This window comes from Anolis carolinensis, chromosome 2 (assembly GCF_035594765.1).
Source record: "Anolis carolinensis isolate JA03-04 chromosome 2, rAnoCar3.1.pri, whole genome shotgun sequence".
Lineage (NCBI taxonomy): Eukaryota > Metazoa > Chordata > Lepidosauria > Squamata > Dactyloidae > Anolis > Anolis carolinensis.
Genome location: NC_085842.1, coordinates 284,501,583 through 284,521,494, shown reverse-complemented (window position 1 = coordinate 284,521,494; position 19,912 = coordinate 284,501,583). Strand labels below are relative to the sequence as shown.

At 36.4% G+C, this 19,912-nt stretch overlaps 1 protein-coding gene across 2 annotated transcripts in view; it reads left to right on the top strand.

Moving 5' to 3' along the window:
* Positions 1-19,912, top strand: part of xrcc4 (X-ray repair cross complementing 4) — a 153,378-nt gene that overhangs the window by 62,051 nt on the left and 71,415 nt on the right. For both annotated transcript variants that reach the window (XM_008103006.3, XM_008103005.3), the window contains exons 5-6: positions 1,466-1,618; positions 2,733-2,824. In XM_008103006.3, coding sequence (XP_008101213.2) covers positions 1,466-1,618; positions 2,733-2,824 — 245 coding nt within the window. The remainder of the gene's footprint in view (positions 1-1,465; positions 1,619-2,732; positions 2,825-19,912) is intronic.

The window sequence follows — 19,912 nt, the reverse complement described above, 5'->3', positions numbered from 1 at the left end:
GTGTTGGTTGTAGTAACATTTCAGTGTAAGGAATGCTGAGCTGTGAAAGAGTGGGAATCTATTCTACTATGCTTATAATAAGCAAGATAAGCAGTAGCTAACTCCAGAATCCCTTACTTGAGTGAACAACAGAATAATGAAGAAAAGAGAAGAGCAGATAAGCCTGTCTCACTAACTGCGCCCAACATGTTAAAGACCTTTAGATCTTTTAAGTTTTATCATAAAAGAAGCCTTGAAGTAGTCTCTAGAAAGTTCAAAATGTTTTAGTCTGTTTGTACAAGGCTGCACGACCTGGTTAAGTTTACATGTGTGTATTTTTGGTTGTGGATGAACAGTTTGCTAACTGCTTTTCTTTTTAGTGGTACAGGAACCTATTCCTATTCTTTTTATGTTATTTCTGCATCTTCGATTAAAGAAGTACGTAATACCAAATGTTCAATTAAAGAATAAGTCCCAGTAACACATCTACTTGATCATGAATTTTACACTCGCATCCTGTGTTTTAATCTTTGTTCAGTGTATTATAATGTATTTTATAGTGTTTCCTGCTATACAATGTTGTAACCCGCCTTGAGCCACAAAGAGAGGTGGGTAAGAAATAGCAACAACACTTTATTAATTGAACTGTCTTTGTAGAAACACAAATATTAATGTCTACAACCAGTGTCATGTGGGTGGGGTTTCATTTGTGTAATAGAGGTTTAATTTAGATTAGGGAATCTCACTTGAATTTCAGGACCTGCAGTTTACTGTTGAGGTTCTCTCAAATCACCTTTAGAGTTTAGGGAGTGTGAGTGGGAATCTTTAGCAAAGAAGGGGTGGCTATCTGTTATTGGTACCTATTAGTGGATGCAATCATATAAAGCCTTTAGGCTTCTTAAATAAACTATTTTAAAGATTTCTCTCTTATGAAGGTTTCAACATATAAGGTTTGATAACCTATTTAAAAGACTTACACATTTTCCACTAGTACAGTAGAGTCTCACTTATCCAACTTTCTGGATTATCCAACACATTTTTATAGTCAGTGTTTTCAATATATCATGATATTTTGGTGCGAAATTTGTAAATACAGTAATTGCTACGTAGCATTACTGTGTATTGAACTACTTTTTCTGCGAGATTTGTTGTATAACATGATGTTTTGGTGCTTAATTTGTAAAATCATAACCTAAATTGATGTTTAATAGGCTTCTCCTTAATCTCTCCTTATTATCCAACATATTCGCTTATCCAACATTCTGCCGGCCTGTTTATGTTGGATAAGTGAGACTCTACTGTATTATGTGTATAAGTGATAAACTCCTATATAAGAGAAATCCTAACAAATGCATATTTCTTGGATTGTAGTCGCTAACATTCATACATGTTTATGCACTTTTTGCTGTACCACACATTTTGATTTAGGTTGCTAAACAACGGGTTTGCTTTGGAGGCCTTGACTTATTTTAAAATGTTTTTAAAGGTTACAAAAATGTGTTGAAGCTAAAGAAGAACTAGAGACTGAGTTGTATAAAAAGTTTATCCTGGTCCTGAACGAAAAGAAAGCAAAAATAAGGAACTTACAGAAATGTTTAAAAGAAGCTGAGGAAACAGCAGTGAAAGCCACACAAGCAAGGTACTGTTTATTATTTTCCTTGTATGATCAAGATTTATGCTTAAAATAGGTATAGGTCAATGATTTCTTTGATAATCTTTAATCAAGTATTATTGAATTAAAATATTATGTTGTGTTCTAGAGAACAGATAGCTTTAGCCGTTTTGCACTTGAATCTCTTCAATTCCACTTATGTAATAAAGCATGAAATATAAATCTTCAGTTGGTGGAAGAACATCTAAAGAACATCAGGTTGGATGAAATTGATTTAACTATGTCAACATTCCTTTTTAAACAGTACAGTATTTGAAGGTCAAAGTTTACAGTTGTCACTCTGACAAAACTAAGGATATCACAAAAAATTAGAAGATTTAGTTTTAGAGTTCAGGACCCAAACACAGGGTTATGCATTGATCAGTTGTGGAAAATATCAGCAGTGGAACCACATTCATTTAAGTTTTTTTTTTTTAAAGAGAGAGATGAAGCCAAAGGAGAGAAACAAGAGAGAGGAGACAAAAGGAAAATACATAAATAGAATTAAAAATTGGATCTTACATTGCAAGTTAGAGCAGCAACTCAGACTAAGTAATAAAAATAATAAACTTTATTTGTAGACAACCCTCTTTCCCCGAAGGGACTAGTTCTGAAAGAGCAAATGAGCTGAAGGACTTGCCCAGATCATCCCACTGACTTTATTATCTCTAACATCCACTGTGCATAGACACTCTCTTTTCCTGATGTTCCTTATCCCAGTCCTCTACATCTCCTTGTGTCAGTGCCCACCAATTTAATAGCATCCCACAAACCTTTGGAAATATTCTGGAAGAAGAAGGGTATGAAAATCAGATTCTATCAACTCTATTACACATTTGTCAATTTGGATCAATATTACATTTCACAAACATTTTTAAAAGAAATATAACTTTCATAAATGTGATCTAAAATATAAAGCAATGCTCATTCGAAAGTTGCATAAATCTGTTTTTATCACATTTTTCCGAAACAGAAGCCATTCAATAAATGCTGGCCAGTTTTGCTCTCTTTTCTACAGAATCAAAATGCTGATGCATCTATTTGCAAAGAATAATAAAACTATAATACTATCTGAGTAGAACATGCCTTCATATTGTTGTAGGGTTGTACCGGAAAGTAAAGCTGAAGAAGATTATGAAGGTAGCACTGATGAAGAAAGTGAAAATTTGGTGGAACCTTCCACATCAGCACCTGGTAGGATAAATCGAGTTGATTAATATAATTGCAATTCATGCCCATTTAATAAAAATGCCATGTCATCAATCACAAACTGTCAGGCTTACTTAATATCAAATGAATGTGAAAATATACAATAACATTATTTCTGAAAACATGTATTTGGACAAAGTATAGTAATGTAAAGGCCATCAGATTAGAAAAAATCAATGTATATCCCCATACCAAAAAAGGGAAACATTAAAGAATGCTGAAACTTTCATACAGTGGCACTTATTTCACATGCCAGTAAGGTAATGCTCAAGATCCTGCAAGGTAGACTCCAGCAATACATGGAGCGAGAGTTACCAGATGTACAAGCTGGGTTTAGAAAAGGCAGAGGAACGGGATATCAAATTGTCAATGTTCGCTGGATAATGGAGGAAGGCAGGGAGTTTCAGAAAAATATCTGTTTCTTTTTTATTGACTACTCTAAAGCTTTTGACTGTGTGGATCATAATAAATTGTAGCAAGTTCTTGGTGGTATGAGGATACCAAATCACCTTGTCTCTCTCCTGACAATCTGTTTTAATGGCCAAGTAGCAATGGTAAGAACAGGCCACAGAACAACAGACTGGTTCAAGATTGGGAAAGGAGTACAACAAGGTGGCATACTCTCACCCTACCTATTCAACTTGTATGCAGAACACATCATGCGATGTGCAGGGCTTGACAAATCCCAAGGCTGGAGTTAAAATTGTTGGAAGAAACAGTTACAATCTTAGATATTCAGATGATACCACTTTGATAGCTGAAAGCAAGGAGGAGCTGAGGAGCTTTATCACCAAGGTGAAAGAAGAAAGTGCAAAAGCTGTGTTGCAGTTAAGCATCAAGAAAACCAAGATTATGGTAATCAGACTGATTGATAACTGGCAAATAGAGGGAGAAAACTTGGAGGCATTGGCAGACTTTGTATTTCTAGGCACAAAGATTACTGCAGAAGCAGACTGCAGCCAGGAAATCAGTAGACATTTACTTCTTGGAAGGAGAGGAATGACCAATCTCGATAAAATAGTGAAGCGTAGAGACGTCACACTGGCAACTAAGATCCACATAGTTAAAGCAATGGTATTCCCCGTAGTAACCTATGGATGCGAGAGCTGGACTATAAGGAAGGCTGAGAGAAGGAAGAGAGATACTTTTGAACTGTGGTGTTGGAAGAAAATTCTGAGAGTGCCTCCGACCACAAGAAGATCAAACTAGTCCTTGCTGGGGAAAACGGAGGGAAAAAAAAGAGGGGCCGACCAAGGGCAAGATGGATGGATGTTATCCTTGAAGTGACTGACTCGACCTTGAAGAAGCTGGGGGTGGCAATGGCCAACAGGAAGCTCTGGCGTGAGCTGCTCCATGAGGTCACAAAGAGTCGGAAGTAATTGAACAAAGAAACAACAACATAGTAATGTTAGGATCCATATTCAATTCTGTTGTTTTCAAGATGATATTTTTAATAGTTAACCATGTTTATTGAATGTTATTTTTGTATTTGTATGGTTTTATAGTTGAGATGTATGCTTTACTCTTTAATTCTTCTGACCACATTTGTTGAAGGCAGTTCATGAATTTCCTTAATCAAATAAATACGATCACAGTTTAGGAATGAGGATTAGGCTTCAGCCTTGTTTGCCCTTAGTCTATGCTATTTAGCAGACATCACCATTTGATTAAATCAAAACCATGAATAATCAAATATGCAAAAGTCAAACCCACAAATATAGTGGGCTGACTGTAGGTTAATTAATTTATCATATGGATACTGCAAACTGTCTCCGAAAGAGCACTTATCAAATCACAATGAGCCAACAATGTGATGCAGCAGCTAAAAAAGCCAACGGGATTCTGGCCTGCATAAATAGGGGTATAGCGTCTAGATCCAGGGTAGTCATGCTCCCCCTCTATTCTGCCTTGGTCAGACCACACCTGGAATACTGTGTCCAATTTAGGGCACCGTAGTTGAAGGGAGATGTTGACAAGCTGGAAAGCGTCCAGAGGAGGGCGACTAAAATGATTAAGGGTCTGGAGAACAAGCCCTATGAGGAGCGGCTTAAAGAGCTGGGCATGTTTAGCCTGCAGAAGAGAAGGTTGAGAGGAGACATGATAGCCATGTACAAATATGTGAGGGGAAGTCATAGGGAGGAGGGAGCAAGCTTGTTTTCTGCTGCCCTGCAGACTAGGACATGAAACAATGGCTTCAAACTACAGGAAAAGAGATTCCACCTGAACATCAGGAAGAACTTCCTCACTGTGAGAGCTGTTCGGCAGTGGAACTCTCTCCCCCGGGCTGTGGTGGAGGCTCCTTCTTTGGAGGCTTTTAAGCAGAGGCTGGATGGCCATATGTCGGGGGTGCTTTGAATGCGATTTCCTGCTTCTTAGCGGGGGGTTAGACTGGATGGCCCATGAAGTCTCTTCCAACTCTACTATTCTATGATTCTATGATTCTATTTTCTTATCTCAGACAAAGGATCATCTAAGTCATGGAAGTTTCTCATTTGGCCTGCCCAGGCCCCTTCCACACAGTTAAATAAAATCCCACATTATCTGCTTTGAACTGGAATATATGGCGGTATGGACTCGGATAACCCAGTTTAAAGCAGATATTGTGGGATTTTCTGCCTTTATATTCTGGGCTATATGGCTGTTTAGAAGGGCCCATAGACACCTTTTATAAACCCAAGTAAGGTTTATATGTAAAGGAAATCTCATTTGCAGCCTGACAATATTTTACTTCTGAAGCACTTCTAGTTTGAAGGTTTCAAAGGTTATTGAAAGCAAAAAAATGGGCTTCTGTGGGTTGTAGTCCAGGCTGCTGTTTCACTGTTTTTTACTCTTAAAACATGCATAGAATTGAGCTGAGCTTTGCATGGTTAGGTACTGGTACAAATTAGTAAGATTTATATTTGTCCCCATCGTCCTTGCTATAGGTCTTCTTTTTGCTCTAAACTTGACCTACAACTGAAACACAACTCTTAAAAACCTTCCCCAAAATGTTTCAAACTCCTTTTCTATATTTCTAATTGTAAATCAAAATTTTAGATATTTTGAATTTCAGGTTTTTGAAATGAATGAGTTCAAGTTTAATCATATCTGAATATTTAATTTAACAACTGTTTTTCAAAATTGCATTGATAAAAGGAACGTATAGCAATAATTTCATTGCAGGTTCAAGTGAAGTTAAATCTATTTCTTCCCCTTCAAACAATGCCCCCCCTTAATTTCATTATATTCACAAATCATTATTTGATTAAAAAAATCATGCATACTACTTGGACTTACTCATACTTTAAAGATTGTTTTATATCTCTTTTAAACATTTGCCACCATGTAAAGGATAGAATATTTGTCATGATTTTGATGTTTGGCTTTTAAAAATAAGCAAACTTCCTTATGGTTTTTGAAATTGTATGCTTACCAAAGTGTAAGGCACTGAGGTAAACACAATAATGCTTTAGAGGGAATGATAGAAGCATATTTGATTGATAATACTTCCTAAGTGATTTGTCAGATGAGAATTTAATACTGTACCAGTGTACAGTAATAATTGCTTTAAAAAAAAAACCCCAGCATCTGTCTCTATGAAAGAGAGCCTGGAAGCTCTCTTTCATCATCATGATGAAAAGCTCCACAGGACACTTTTCCCTGCTTCATCATCACATGGCAGATATACTTTTAGAAGGGTGTTAAAGATTTTTAAAACAGCACAAGAGGTTTATACATCTAGGCAGAGTAGCAGGAATATGTATCGTATTTTTTTTATCCTGGTTAGTTATTAAGTTAAATTATGACTAGGCTTCAAAGTATTCAGAATAATGCTATTCTTAGATTAAATTGAAAATGAATTTCAGGTTTCCGTATTGCTATATCTTAGAAGCTGTAAATTTGTTCCTTGTGGCAAACATGGAATAGTCTGTTCGCTATCTGTCTGCACATGATGGACAGAATTGTAGAAGAGCAAAGCTGTTAATTCCAAAACCTTTCTGCAAACGGATATTGCTATATAACAGACATTTGAAAGATAGCTCACTCTTGTGGAACGTTACCCTTATCGAATTATTTTTTTTCTAAATTGAACCTGTCAACATAGGGTACTATTAGTAGCAGCCTTTGGGGCTTATTGTATAAATTGGGTTTGTGGGGGTGGGTTGGTATAGCAAAATGACAAGCACAATGAGATCTGTATTCAGCTTCCTAATGCAAAATACAGAAAAGGGTATGTAGTGGTTAAAGTGAATGGCCTCTTCATTTTAAAATTAGAAAAATTCCATCAGCTAGTGTAGTATTTGGCCATTGCAGTTTCCTTCTAGAATTTTATTCTTTTAATTAGAAACAGTAAATAGAATATCTTTACTATTGTTTATGTATTAAAATATATTGTTCCAATTCTAAAAACTCCCAGGTCATTAGCATGTTCTGCAAAATCCAGTTACATTGAAGCCAGTGGGAATTATTTCTATAAACTGAAGCATATCCAGCTGCATGTGAAAATAATAATTCTCTGTTATCAGGTTATACATAGATCATGAGTCAGGATGACCAGTGTATCTCCTGGCAAAAGTGTTTTCCACTCAGAGCAGCATTAAAATCCATAGAAGAATCACCCATGCCTGCAGCAGTTGATCTACTAGCTGCTCTTGCGATGGTTGTATCCAGTGTTCTTTATTGAAACAGATGTGATGATGGAATTGATTCCTTATCTGTTGTGCAACTACTATTGGGGGGTTGGGGAGCCAGACCAGATTTGGCAAGTCAAGTGGGAAGTTGCGCTGAGGGAAAAGAAGATCCATTTGTATAAGTCCAGTACTACATATTATTACTGTTGTACAGTAGAGCCCCGGTTAACTGAGCTCCGGTTAACCGAGGCTCTGGGTTACCCGAGGCACTGCTGGGGTCACCCCTCCCTCTCCCCTTCCTTCTCTCGAGTTTGAGAGAAGGAGAGGGAGAGGGAGGAGGAAGTGCCCTGCGATAGCTGCTGCCTAGCAGCTTGGTGAGGTGCTTCCCAAGGGGCGTGGTCTCACCGAGGGACATCCCTGGGTGAGACCTGGGCCCAGGTAAGCCCCTCGTCATGGCTGCTGCCTAGACAGCAGCTATTGTGAGGCGTTTCCCAAGGGACGTGGTCTCACCGAGGGACATCCCTCGGCGAGACCTGGGCCCAGGCAAGCCCCTGCCATCGCTGCTGCCTAGACTGCAGTGAGGGCAAGGAGCTTCCCAAGGGGCGAGGCCTCGACCAGGGACGTCCCTCAGTGAGACCTCACCCTATCCCTCACCCTATCCCTCGCCCTGGGAGTACTCACCATACACTTCAATTTGGGGTGCTCATTGCTACAGACATGTATCTTTAGTGTGACTTCTCACAAAGTAATTGTCTTTACGTCAGTATTATTCTCAACACCATTCTCCACACCTTTCTGGAAAATTATACAGTCAGTCCTGGTCTCCCTGACACTGATCTGTATATATTCTAGTTCAAACTTTGACACCATGTCCTCCATCTCTCATCCCAAGAAAAATTGTTTCTGTTTGCTATCCACCTACATTAAACACAATTGCTTCTACTGCAGTATCTTTGATAACTCCAACAGTTTATTTTCCTTTGGTTCCAAGCCTTCTTCTGGTTTCAACCTAAGCCACTGATTTCTCCTATTACAGTAGAGTCTCACTTATCCAAGACTCACTTATCCAAGGTTCTGGATTATCCAAGGCATTTTTAGTCAATGTTTTCAATATATCATGATATTTTGGTGCTAAATTCATAAATACAGTAATTACAACATAACATTACTGCGTAGTGAACTACTTTTTCTGTCAAATTTATTGTAAAACATGATGTTTTGGTGCTTAATTTGTAAAATCATAATCTAATTTGATGTTTAATAGGCTTCTCCTTAATCACTCCTTATTATCCAAGATATTCGCTTATACAAGGTTCTGCCGGCCTGTTTAGCTTGGATAAGTGAGACTCTACTGTATAGCTATTGTGCTCAACCTTCCTATGCTCTCGATTCTATCTTCAGTACTTCCAACACCTCAAAATTTATGAGTAGTTTCAAATGACTTTTCCAATCAAGAATACAAATTGTACTCTTCTCCATATTCTTGTTCATTGCTAGTTTCATCTCCAAACCCAGCTATAGAGGACTCCATGTTCATTTATATGAAATCGCTATCTGTTTTGTTTTGTTTTATTCGTTCTACTCCATTTTTGTTTATGTTTGCTGCTTCCAAAAATGAGACCCTATCCAAATGGGATTTTTGTCTAGCGCCTGAAAAAAAAAATGAAAAATTTAAGACCATTGACGGCAATGGGAAGGCTCCCAAGGCTCATCTTTCCCTCTGTTTTAGGGCTAGAGGGGTGAAAATCTCCATACATGGAGGACATATTGACCCCTTTCAGTCCACCAACCTTTAAAAGGTTTTCTAAATGGAAAAGGTAGAAGACCAACAATTTATTTTCTTTGAAAAATATTTGTTTGTTTTTTTAAACCAATACTATTCAGGGGAAGGAAAAAGGGGGGGGGAGGGTAAAAGCAAAGTATTAAGATAAAAGATTTAAAGATTTAAAAATATTACAGTACAGGAAATAGAAGCTACAGAGATCCCCTTCTTTCCCCCATCCCTGAAGCTCCACGTGCACTCCCCAGCCAAACCCACCCCATACCACCCCTTCAAAGAAAGAATAAAAAAATAGAAGCCAAGCAACCAAGCTTGGGGAAAAAAAATAAATACAAACAAATATCTTTCCCCTGACAGCAAGGCAAGGCAGCAAGCAAGCATGCACACTAGCATAGATGCTGAGTGAGCAGGAGCAAGCCAGGCAGCCAGCCAGCACCACAATGGGCACTTTAGGAACGATCGCCCCATTAAATACACTGGCAACGTCATAGTTTCCTTAGCCTCTGATTGACCAAAAGTCCTAAACATCTCCTCCTCCTCTGATGCATGCGAAAGAACTCCCTGGGCCAGGTGGCCCGAAAACCAAACAAAGAAACAGAAACGGTGCAACTTTCTCTTTCGTTTCATTTTTTTATTTAAATAGGCGCTTTTGTTTTGTGCCATCCAAATGGATGGTACGATACAAATATCCGAATGAAACAAATGGAACTAATACTGCACACGCCTCTAGTAAGTACATTGCTTTTTTGGTCTGCCACTGTTTCTGGAGCTCTGAGAGATGCATTTGTTCGCATAGTATGCTGCCAGGAGATTACTACCTTGATGCAAACACACCTTTTACAAGTACCTCATGACATCAGAGTGAGATGTGGATCTATATCTTACCTTGGATCGATGGAAGTCAGTCATTAAACATGGTCACAAAGTTTAAGATGGCCACCTTCCAGTTTATTCTGCTTTTTCTTCACTAAGGAGATCACAATAGATTGACAAATTTTAATTGTTTTTAAAATATTCGCTTAGCTTTTGATTTTTTGTTTGTTTGTTCTATTCTCATTTTACTACTCTGAGTCATCTTAAGTGCCATTCATTTTTGGAAGAAATATAAAAGCAAACAGTAAGTGAATCAGTTAGCAATGTTCATTTATTAAAACACCCTAGTTTCTTTTCTTTTTTAAATAATTTTTATTCAATTTTCAAGTGCGTTACATAAAAGAAAAAAATATAATCTGTGAACAGGAAGTATATAACATAAAAAATGGGGTAGGAACTAAGTATCTAGTTCTAAAAGCTAATATAGTATTGAAGAAAGGAAAGAAAAAAAGAAAAGAAAAGAAAGAAGAAGAAAAAAGGGGAGAATTTCAGGGTATAAGGGTATTTTGGTCTTCCGTTCTTTGTTCTTTGCGTGATTATTGTTCTGTTAAATTTATTCTTTTCAAAGTTTTCTAGACTCATCCATATACAAATTTGCAGGATCTCATTAGTTATTTTCTAGACCTTTGCTTTATTTCCTATATTCTTCATATTTCTTCCAATCTGTTGTTTTTAATATTTTTCCTTTACTTTCTTTTAACAAGAAGGTCAATCTGTCCATGTCATAGATTTTGTCTATTTTTTCTAAGCATTGTTCTTTTGATGGTACTTCTTGTAATTTCCAGTATTTTGCAAAGGTCATCCTTGCCGCCGTCATTATTTAAGTTAATAAGATGTCATCATTCTTGTTCCAGTCCTTTATACTTTCAGTTAATCCTAAGAGATAATACTCTGGTTTCATTGGAAATGTCCTATTTAATATTTTTTGCGTCTCTTCATATATTTGTCTCCAGTATTTCAGTGTTTCCGGACAGGTCCACCAAGCATGGTAAAATGTTCCCTCTTGTTTTTTACACTTCCAACATAAATTTTGAGCATTTTTGTACATTATTCCAATTTGTTTTGGTGTGATGTACCATCGGTGGAACATTTTCATCCAGTTCTCCTGAAGGTCTGTAGAGTATGTGTATCTTAATTTTATATTCCATATTTTCTCCCATTCAGCCAATCTAATTGTATGTCCAAAATTTCTTGCCCATTTTATCATGCAACTTTTGATTTCTTCTGTCTCCGTGGACCATTCTAAGATCTTATTGTATATTTTTGTAATATCTTTCTTGTCATTTTGTAAGATTTTATCCCCAACATTTTCTGTTTCATTAAAACCTATCTTCTTATCTTTTATGCATTGTTCCTTTATTTGTGCATATTGGAACCATGAAACTTTGTTAAATTTTCGTTTTATTTCCTTCTGTGTTTTTAATTCATAAGAGCCATTCTTCTTTGTCAATAATACCTTGTACTTAGGCCATTCCGTCTATCCTAAGGTTTTTTTTTCTGATTAGCTTTAAGTGGGGAAATCCATATTGGTATTTTTTGTATAGAACTATTTTTTTATGTTTCCCAAATTTTTCTAATAGAAGATTGTATAATTTGTTACCGAAATTCTTTTCGATTTTTCTTTTGTCGTACCAAACACCCTAGTTTCTTACATCAGAGTTCTTTGACTTTTACTATTAATATGATATAAGAATCTCATGATTTTATGTAGGCACAAATGGGAATTACGTATCTACTTGGGTAATGGGTAATACCTTAGAGGATAGATTATGTCTTTTGGAGAAAACTGGAGAAAAAAAAGAATAGATACATCTTAAAGAATTCACGTTGTAGCAGTGGGAGCAAGCTTTATTGCTGCATAATTATCCATGCATTGCTACTGCACACTCTCTTGCCAGTAAGAAAAGAAAAGAAAGCTTATGTTGAATGAAATTAGCAAGAACATAACAGGCCTTTCAGGGAAAGAAAGAAAGACTTTTTAGCACTTTACATAGGAAATTGCTTTCACATTAATTCTTAAAGCTATAAATAATTCTGAAGCAATGTCAGTACTGTGACATTTGGTTTTAAGTAGATTTGAAACAGACACTATGTGTGCCTAACTGAATTTGGAAGGATCTTTGTAAATCATTTTACTTTCTCAGAATAAAATAAGGAGTTCAGAATAAAATAAAGAGTAATGTTTACAGGTCTCTCAGATGTTTATAGCTCATACCTATGCTTTATTTGGCAAACCACAGCAGCTCTGGGAATCAGTTTTATTTTGTTTACTTATGCTGCTACTCATTCTTAATCGTAAGAGCATTCTTATGGCAGAAGGATCCTCAGATCTCTGATCTGCAATGAGCAATTTATCCTACTTTTTTGTTCTTTTCTCAAAACATTTCACTGTTGCTGTTTAGTTCAAAGTTCTGATAAAAGCTGTTCATTTGTTACTTGAGTAGTATCTGGTACTTATTTACAAGTTGCTCTGATTGGTTTTTCAGCTGTCACGAAGTCATGGTTCATTAGGTTCTTCATTCTAGAAATCTAGATTTACTATATATAAACACTTGTACTTAACAAGGCAAGCCTCTCATTACTCTAATGGTTAACTTCATTGCAAAGAATCTGTTGTACAGGAGAATACAGTCCATAGTTACTATAGCATTTTAGTTGATTATTCTGTTTCTTCTGCAATCTGTGATGGCATTTAAGGAATGTCATATAAGTCTAAACTAGATACTCTGCACGGAATATACTATTTAAGATTTAGCACAACCTTTCTCAACATATTTAACTGGAGCAGAACATGAAATAATGTTTAGGTCTCAATGAACCCCTGTATAAAAATATTGTATATATAGCTTGCGGTACAATGATGGGCTCAGTATATTGTGGATATAAAATTCTGATAATAACTGTCAATGCTTCTTTTAGTAGAGAAATGCATTTTTATGTGAATCTGTTCATTTTGACCAATTTATGTACCTGTTTTTTGTGTTGTTTCCTCCCAAAAGGGATGTCAGCTATAATGCAAGTACAGGAATTCAGCTTTTCCATTTCCTACTTGATTTTTGTTACTTTTTAAATGTAAGTCTGAAAGATTTGTCACAAATTTCTATTATATAAGATGTTAATGGGGAATTTTTATCTCTCCCTTTAAAAAAATGCCCTATTAGACAATTTCTCTTAAAAACAAATTATTAAACATAGCTTACCATTCTTGAAATTAATAGTGCTGTTTGAAATTAGCAATAAACACCAGTCTCTTCTGGCAGGCCAGTCCAGGTTATTTCTGAATTATGGTTTTAATAGGAGCCCCCGGTGGCACAGTGGATTAAACTGCTGAGCTGCTGAACTTGCTGACCAAAAGGTTGGCGGTTCGATTCTAGGGAGCAGAGTGAGCTCCCGCTGTTAGCCCTAGCTTCTGCCAACGTAGCAGGTAGAAAGCATGCAAATATGAGTAGATCAATAGGTACCACTCCAGCGGGAAGGTAACAGCGCTCCATGCAGTCATGCCGGCCACATGACCCCAGAAGTGTCTACGGACAATAATGGCTCATTGGCTTAGAAATGGAGATGAGCACCAACCCCCAGAGTCGGACACGGCTAAATGTCAGGGGAAAACCTTTACCTTTACTATTGTTTTTAATATAGTTATTGATGGATTTTAATATGTATTGGTTCTATATGCTCTTTTGACTGAGGTTATGTATTATTTGTTGTTGGACACAACTTGCTCCAGAAGGAATTGCAGGTAGGAAATAAATACATGACAGTGATGATGTCCTTCTTTCATTTTCATAGTTTTCAAAACTCCTGAAGCAAATATGATAAATTCCTATTAAACAACTGTTTTAAGCCAAAAAGGGATTTATTCACAGATTTGATTAAATTGAAAAACTCATGTTACCAGCATAAAGAAAAACCTTACAAAGTTCTTATAGTTCAATGAGAATTCAGCTGTATTCTAGGGTACAAAATGTGTTATGGCAAAAGGAGTATTTATGTTTGCAGAATCAAATGTGTTTTACTCAAACACTCATAACCAGAAAACACGGGATGAAATTAAAGTGAAATAAAGCAAAAAGCTTGCACTGTTATTTTTTTATATATTTTTCTATGCCAGTGATTTCCACTCCCGGACCAATCAATTGATGTCAGTGTTTTGTTGTTGCATTGTGTTAGACAGGCTAAGATAAAAAAGTACCTAGTAGCAAAACCCAATATACCAAATGATGATGATGATAACAATAATAATAATGTTGCCATACCAGGTGACAGCTGAATTGATGAAAAACAACAGGAAAAACTCAGCCGTTATCAAGACCTCAAATTCGAACTGCAAAGGCTCTGGCATAAACCAGTACAGGTGGTCCTGGTGGCAGGGCCGGTTCATCATTGAGGTTGTTGAAGCCGCCGCTTGGGGCGCAGCCCTTGGGGGGCGCTCTCTAGGCAGCAGCGGTGGTGGCGGTGACCATCAGGTTGCTCACCATGGAACGAGGAAGTCCTCGCTCTTATCGCGAGATTTCACGAGAAAGCGAGGCCTTCCTGGAGGCCTTCATAGTTCCGCAGCTGGATAACGTGCCACCACCACCACCAGTATGTCGGGGGGGGGGGGCGTAATTTCGGGGGGGGGGCCGCCCTAGGTTTGCTTATATAGCGAAAAAACCTAGTGCTGCCTCTGCACTAGGTAATCAGCACACTGGGTGCTGTGCCAAAAGATCTCAGCAGGCATTTGGAAACAATAAACATTGACAAAATTACAATCTGTCATCTTCAAAAGGCCACTTTACTGGGATCTGCACGCATCATCCAAAAATACATCACATAGTCCTAAACACTTGGGAAGTGTTCGACTTGTGATTTTGTGATACAAAATCCAGCATATATTTCTCGTTTGCTGTGTCATACTATGTCTTTGTGTCAACAACAACAACAACAACAACACATGGCTCTCCTAATGGCTCAATACAGAGTATAACAAAGTCAAAACATATGAATATAACGTACGTACAATAAAATACATAGATCAAAACACATAGAGCTCAATTGCTTTTATATTAAATTGGCAATTTACATTATGTAAAAGAAGTGAAACTTAATTCTTGTTATAATGGTGTTTGCTTATTGTCTTTTGCTAACTTGCTGGCCGAATCAACACAGTTCTTTTACAATAAATAATAAGTCTGGAGAAAAATAACAGGTGTTCTGGTATTAAAAAGCCAAATAGAAGAGTAAACCACTGGGACTTGCTTATTTTCATTCTGTGTGAAACTGAAATAGAAGACTTGAAATGAGCAATGTAAATTAGGTACAAAACAAAAATCAGCTTCTTGAAGAAGAATCCTTAATGCATCATGACATGACCTCCCAAAGTCTGACCTTTGACTTTAGAGTCAGACATCTCAGTTGAATTTTTTCCTCAAGTCTGAAAAAGTGATGTATTGTTTTAAATGCAATGACATAAAACTACCTGTACTAACCTTGCCAGGAACATGAAATTAAAAGAAAATGGGCATAAAGGGCTGTGGCACAGGTTGTTGAGCAACCAGCTGCAACAAATCACTCTGACCAAGAGGTCATGAGTTCGAGGCCAACTCGGAGCCCTGTGTTTGTCTTGTCTTTGTTCTATGTCAAGGCATTGAATGTTTGCCTTATATGTGTAATGTGATCCGCCCTGAGTCCCCTTCGGGGTGAGAAGGGCGGAATATAAATACTGTAAATAAATAAATAAATAAATAAATAAATATTTATCATCTTGGAATATGGGCAATTTATTTGTAAATCTTAATTGTTTGTGGTGTAGCTAAAAGTGATCTGATACTGTTTTGTAAACAGTCAAGGGAATGATTGCTTATGAACTCATTTGTTACTCAGTGCTCTATTTCTGTGTTCTCTTTTCTTTGTCTCCATCAAAAACAGCAAGACATTGGATGCACTCACACTGTAAAATTAATGTAGTTTGCCATAACTTTAACTGCCAATGCTATAGTATCATAGGTGTAATTTTATGAGGTCTTTAACCTCTTCTGCCAAAGTGTACTGATACCTCATCAAAACTATAAATCCCAGGATTCCATAGCATTGAGCCATGGCAGGGAAAGTGGAGACAGGTTGCATTAATTCTAGAGTATAGAGGTAGGAAAAGAAAAATCCTTTCAGCTGATTATGTGGTTCTAACAGAGTTCAATAATTCTACATGCACAGAGTATCCTGGCTGCATATCTATGGACATTCCCTATTGTGTTTAAGAGTGTTTGTGTGTGTGTTAGAAAGAAGGAGGGAGACTAAGAGATATGCATGTGCATTTTGGATAACATCTAATTTTTATTTGATATTTAAATAAACATTATATTAGTACTATAATATTATACTATAGAGTAGAGAAATACTGACATTTCACCAACATTGTCTTTCAAGGGAGTCTCCAAATTTTGTTTATAATTAATATAAAGATTAGGATAAGGAAGGCAACCGAAGTAAGCAGCCGGTAAGATTGTTAATGCTTGGTCTTGGACACTATCTAAGGCAGAGTTTCTCAAACTGTGCTCGCCCAGATGTTTTGGGCTTTAGCTCCCACAGTTCCTAACAGCTGGTAAGTTGGCTGGGATTTCTGGGAGCTGAATGCAAAACACCTGGAAGAACACAGTTTGAGAAACTCTGATCTAAGGGATAACTATGGTGAAAAATACCAGAGAGCAGTTTTCATTATCATAAATACATAAATAGGCATAACATATATAAGGTAGAACAATAATATTTGTGAAGTACTTTTTTAAGGATTTTTCAAGCAATAATGACTTTTGTGGGAGTGTGAAAAGTGTCATCTTTATAAATCAGAAAACTATTAAATATTAAATTTTGACCGTATTTCCAGGGAAGAGTTGTAAACAATGAGCATTATAGTAATGAATAACCTTTCACTCAAGAACTTTCTATTTTTTCCTCTCTCCCTGTCATACAAGAAACATTTCTCATAATATAGCTAGTTACTCTGCTTTTGCTTAGCATTTTAAAGAAAATAATTGAGGGGGGAGGGATTAACATGTGGGCAAGAAGTTTCAGATAACATAATTTTAATTCCTCGGCTTTCACCAGCTTTGTAATAGAGCTTTTACCTGCAATCCATGTCACAGAGGTTTCAAAGTATATTATAAAGCTTTCATTGTTTTATCGTAAAACCAGACCCTAACTCCCTTCATAATCAAAACATTTTTATAGCTCCCATCATTACATTTTCTTTCTTGGTGAAGCTTTAATTTGGGGTTTCATTTTATATCTTAACTATTTCATTTTAACAAGATGACAGCTTATGTCATTGTTATTAATATTATTGGTTAAATACATGTTTTTCTCATAAAGCTTTGGAATCGGTACCTGCTTTAATGAATAAGATTAGTTGATCACTGTTAACATGTACATTGTGTGAAATGTTTAAAATGTAATATTCAGGCATTAAATGTAAACATTTCACATTGCTCATGTGCTTTAGAAAATATGTGCTCTAGAAAAATTGGCTTGAATCCAAAATTTTCCTTTCTGTACCGAGCTATCCTTGGATGGAAGAACTTCAGTGAATGAATTCTTTGAACAGAAGAAGACTTCAGTTTGATTCAGACATTGCATTTATACCTAATCATACTGAGCAACTCATGCATGCAAAAATTTAATGCAACCTCTGTTTGGGCCTAAATACCCTAAATACCCATCTGAGCTAAAGAGGGTCAGCTCTAGTTAGTATTTGAATAGGAAGCTACCATTAAAAACAAGGTTTTAGACCACTAGACCACTGCTTTTTAAATTGTGAGCCCTGACCTCAAATGGAGTCATCATCACTGAAAATGGGGCACGAAAATTGGACAACAATAAAGCAGTCCAACCAAAAATTAATAGTCTTGGTGCCATGGTTTTTAGGCCTGTTTTGGGGGTTATTTGGGGTACTGATTCAGGAAATTGTATTGGGTAGACTGCATCAGTTCTAGTTTCTTACATATTAAGTGTTGAATGACTGGAAAATTTGTATCATAAATCTGTGCATTTGGTATGAAAGTAGATTTTCATGTAGTACACCTTTCTTTTCATTTTTAATATGTGTCCCTCATGCTTAAAAGATACTAATTTAAACACTACATTAAAATATCCTGATTTTATGGGTGAGCAGAGTGAAGAGTGGTATATGGCATATGTCCTGTATCTCAAAAACTAGAGCTGATAGGGGAAAACTGGTGCCATTTTTGGAATCAGCAGATCAAATGTACCTAGAAACAGATCTAACATTTGAGGCACCAAAATGTGTGTAGGCCATTGTAATACATTTCTGAATGCTACCTAGTGTGTTTTAGGCTTTTACACAAATTGGTGAGCAGTAATGTGCAGTATTTGCAGTAAATGCTGCAGCAAATAAAAAGGGGAAATCACCCTGTTTAGCAAGTCTCATAAATGCTTATTTATTATCAGTAGATGTTTGATTTTTATATCTATATACCTGGGGTTGCATAAGAATTTATCAGGTGGAAAGGGATTGTGAGTAGAAAAGGTTTAAGAAGCCCTGCTGTAGGATATATTTCAAAGGAGTGAACTGACAGAACCAGCTCATGAGTATTCTGTGCCTAAGACACACAAATGTTTTCATACAAATCGCAATCCTGTACTTTCAAAGTGTTCTGTTTTGCATGTAAACTTCATTATCTGAACTCCTGAACAGAAGGTTTTTTTGATCCAACCCAATGCCAAAATAATATAATTGTTCTTACTATTAATCTTCATCCTAGTCATTAAGATGCTACAGGAACTCTTTACATACTATTACTATGTTTTTGAATTCTAATTTCACCTTTTTCATTGCAAAGTGATGGTTGAAATTTTGTTGGGCTTTCCCTGTGAAGGTGACATAATTGTCTCGCCCATTTTGTATACTGTGTAGGGACTTTTTGGACATGGAGCCTTATCTTAAAGCTGCACAGCTGATCAGAAAATAATTGTGGCTTAGCATGTAAAAGAAAATAATTAAGCTTTGCTGTGCTTCCCAAGCTCAGATGTGACTTCAAGGTACATCCAAATACATAGTGGGAAGTATGTGGTTGGCTGAATTTTGTTCCATCCTTCAATTGACTTCAAACTAAATAAATCTTGTGCAATGCTGAAAAAATAAATTTTGGAAACATAATAGCTTTGTGAATAATAAATATGCCTATTCAATTTATAAGAATCCTTAATCTATTTTATAATAAGGTTTAACTTGTTACATGTAGAGTTCCAAAATCAATTATTCCCAGTAGGTTGTTAATTGACAAACTGAAATAAGTGAAAATGCACATCTTTATATGGGAGGACTTCATTCTGATAGAGCAAAACCAGCAACATTTAAGGTAGTAATCTTGTGTTTATGTATTTAGGATAAGTCCCTTTGTAAATGTTCTATTTTAGTATGCCATTGAAATATTGTATTAATATTTGTGCATTAATATAAATATGGAGCCAATCGAATGTTCCAGTCCATGAAGTAGTAACAGGGAAAAAAACTAACCTGCTCAACGATTTGCACCAAGGGAGGAATAAAACGACATTATCCACTATGCAGCTGCTTTGCAAAACAAGCTAGGCAAATCTGGAAAACGAATTTCCTGTCTTCTCTTGCAAAATTTGACTTCTTCAAGTTGTAGCTTATGCTCTCTGAAATTGTTTTAAGAAAATGTAGATCCAACAAAGAATTTAACCAAGCAGATAGAGCTCTTTACCAGAGTAAATCATCTCATTATGTTTTCATAATTTAGAATTCTAGAGCCTAAAAATCTTCCATTTATTTTAAATTACCACCCAGATGTT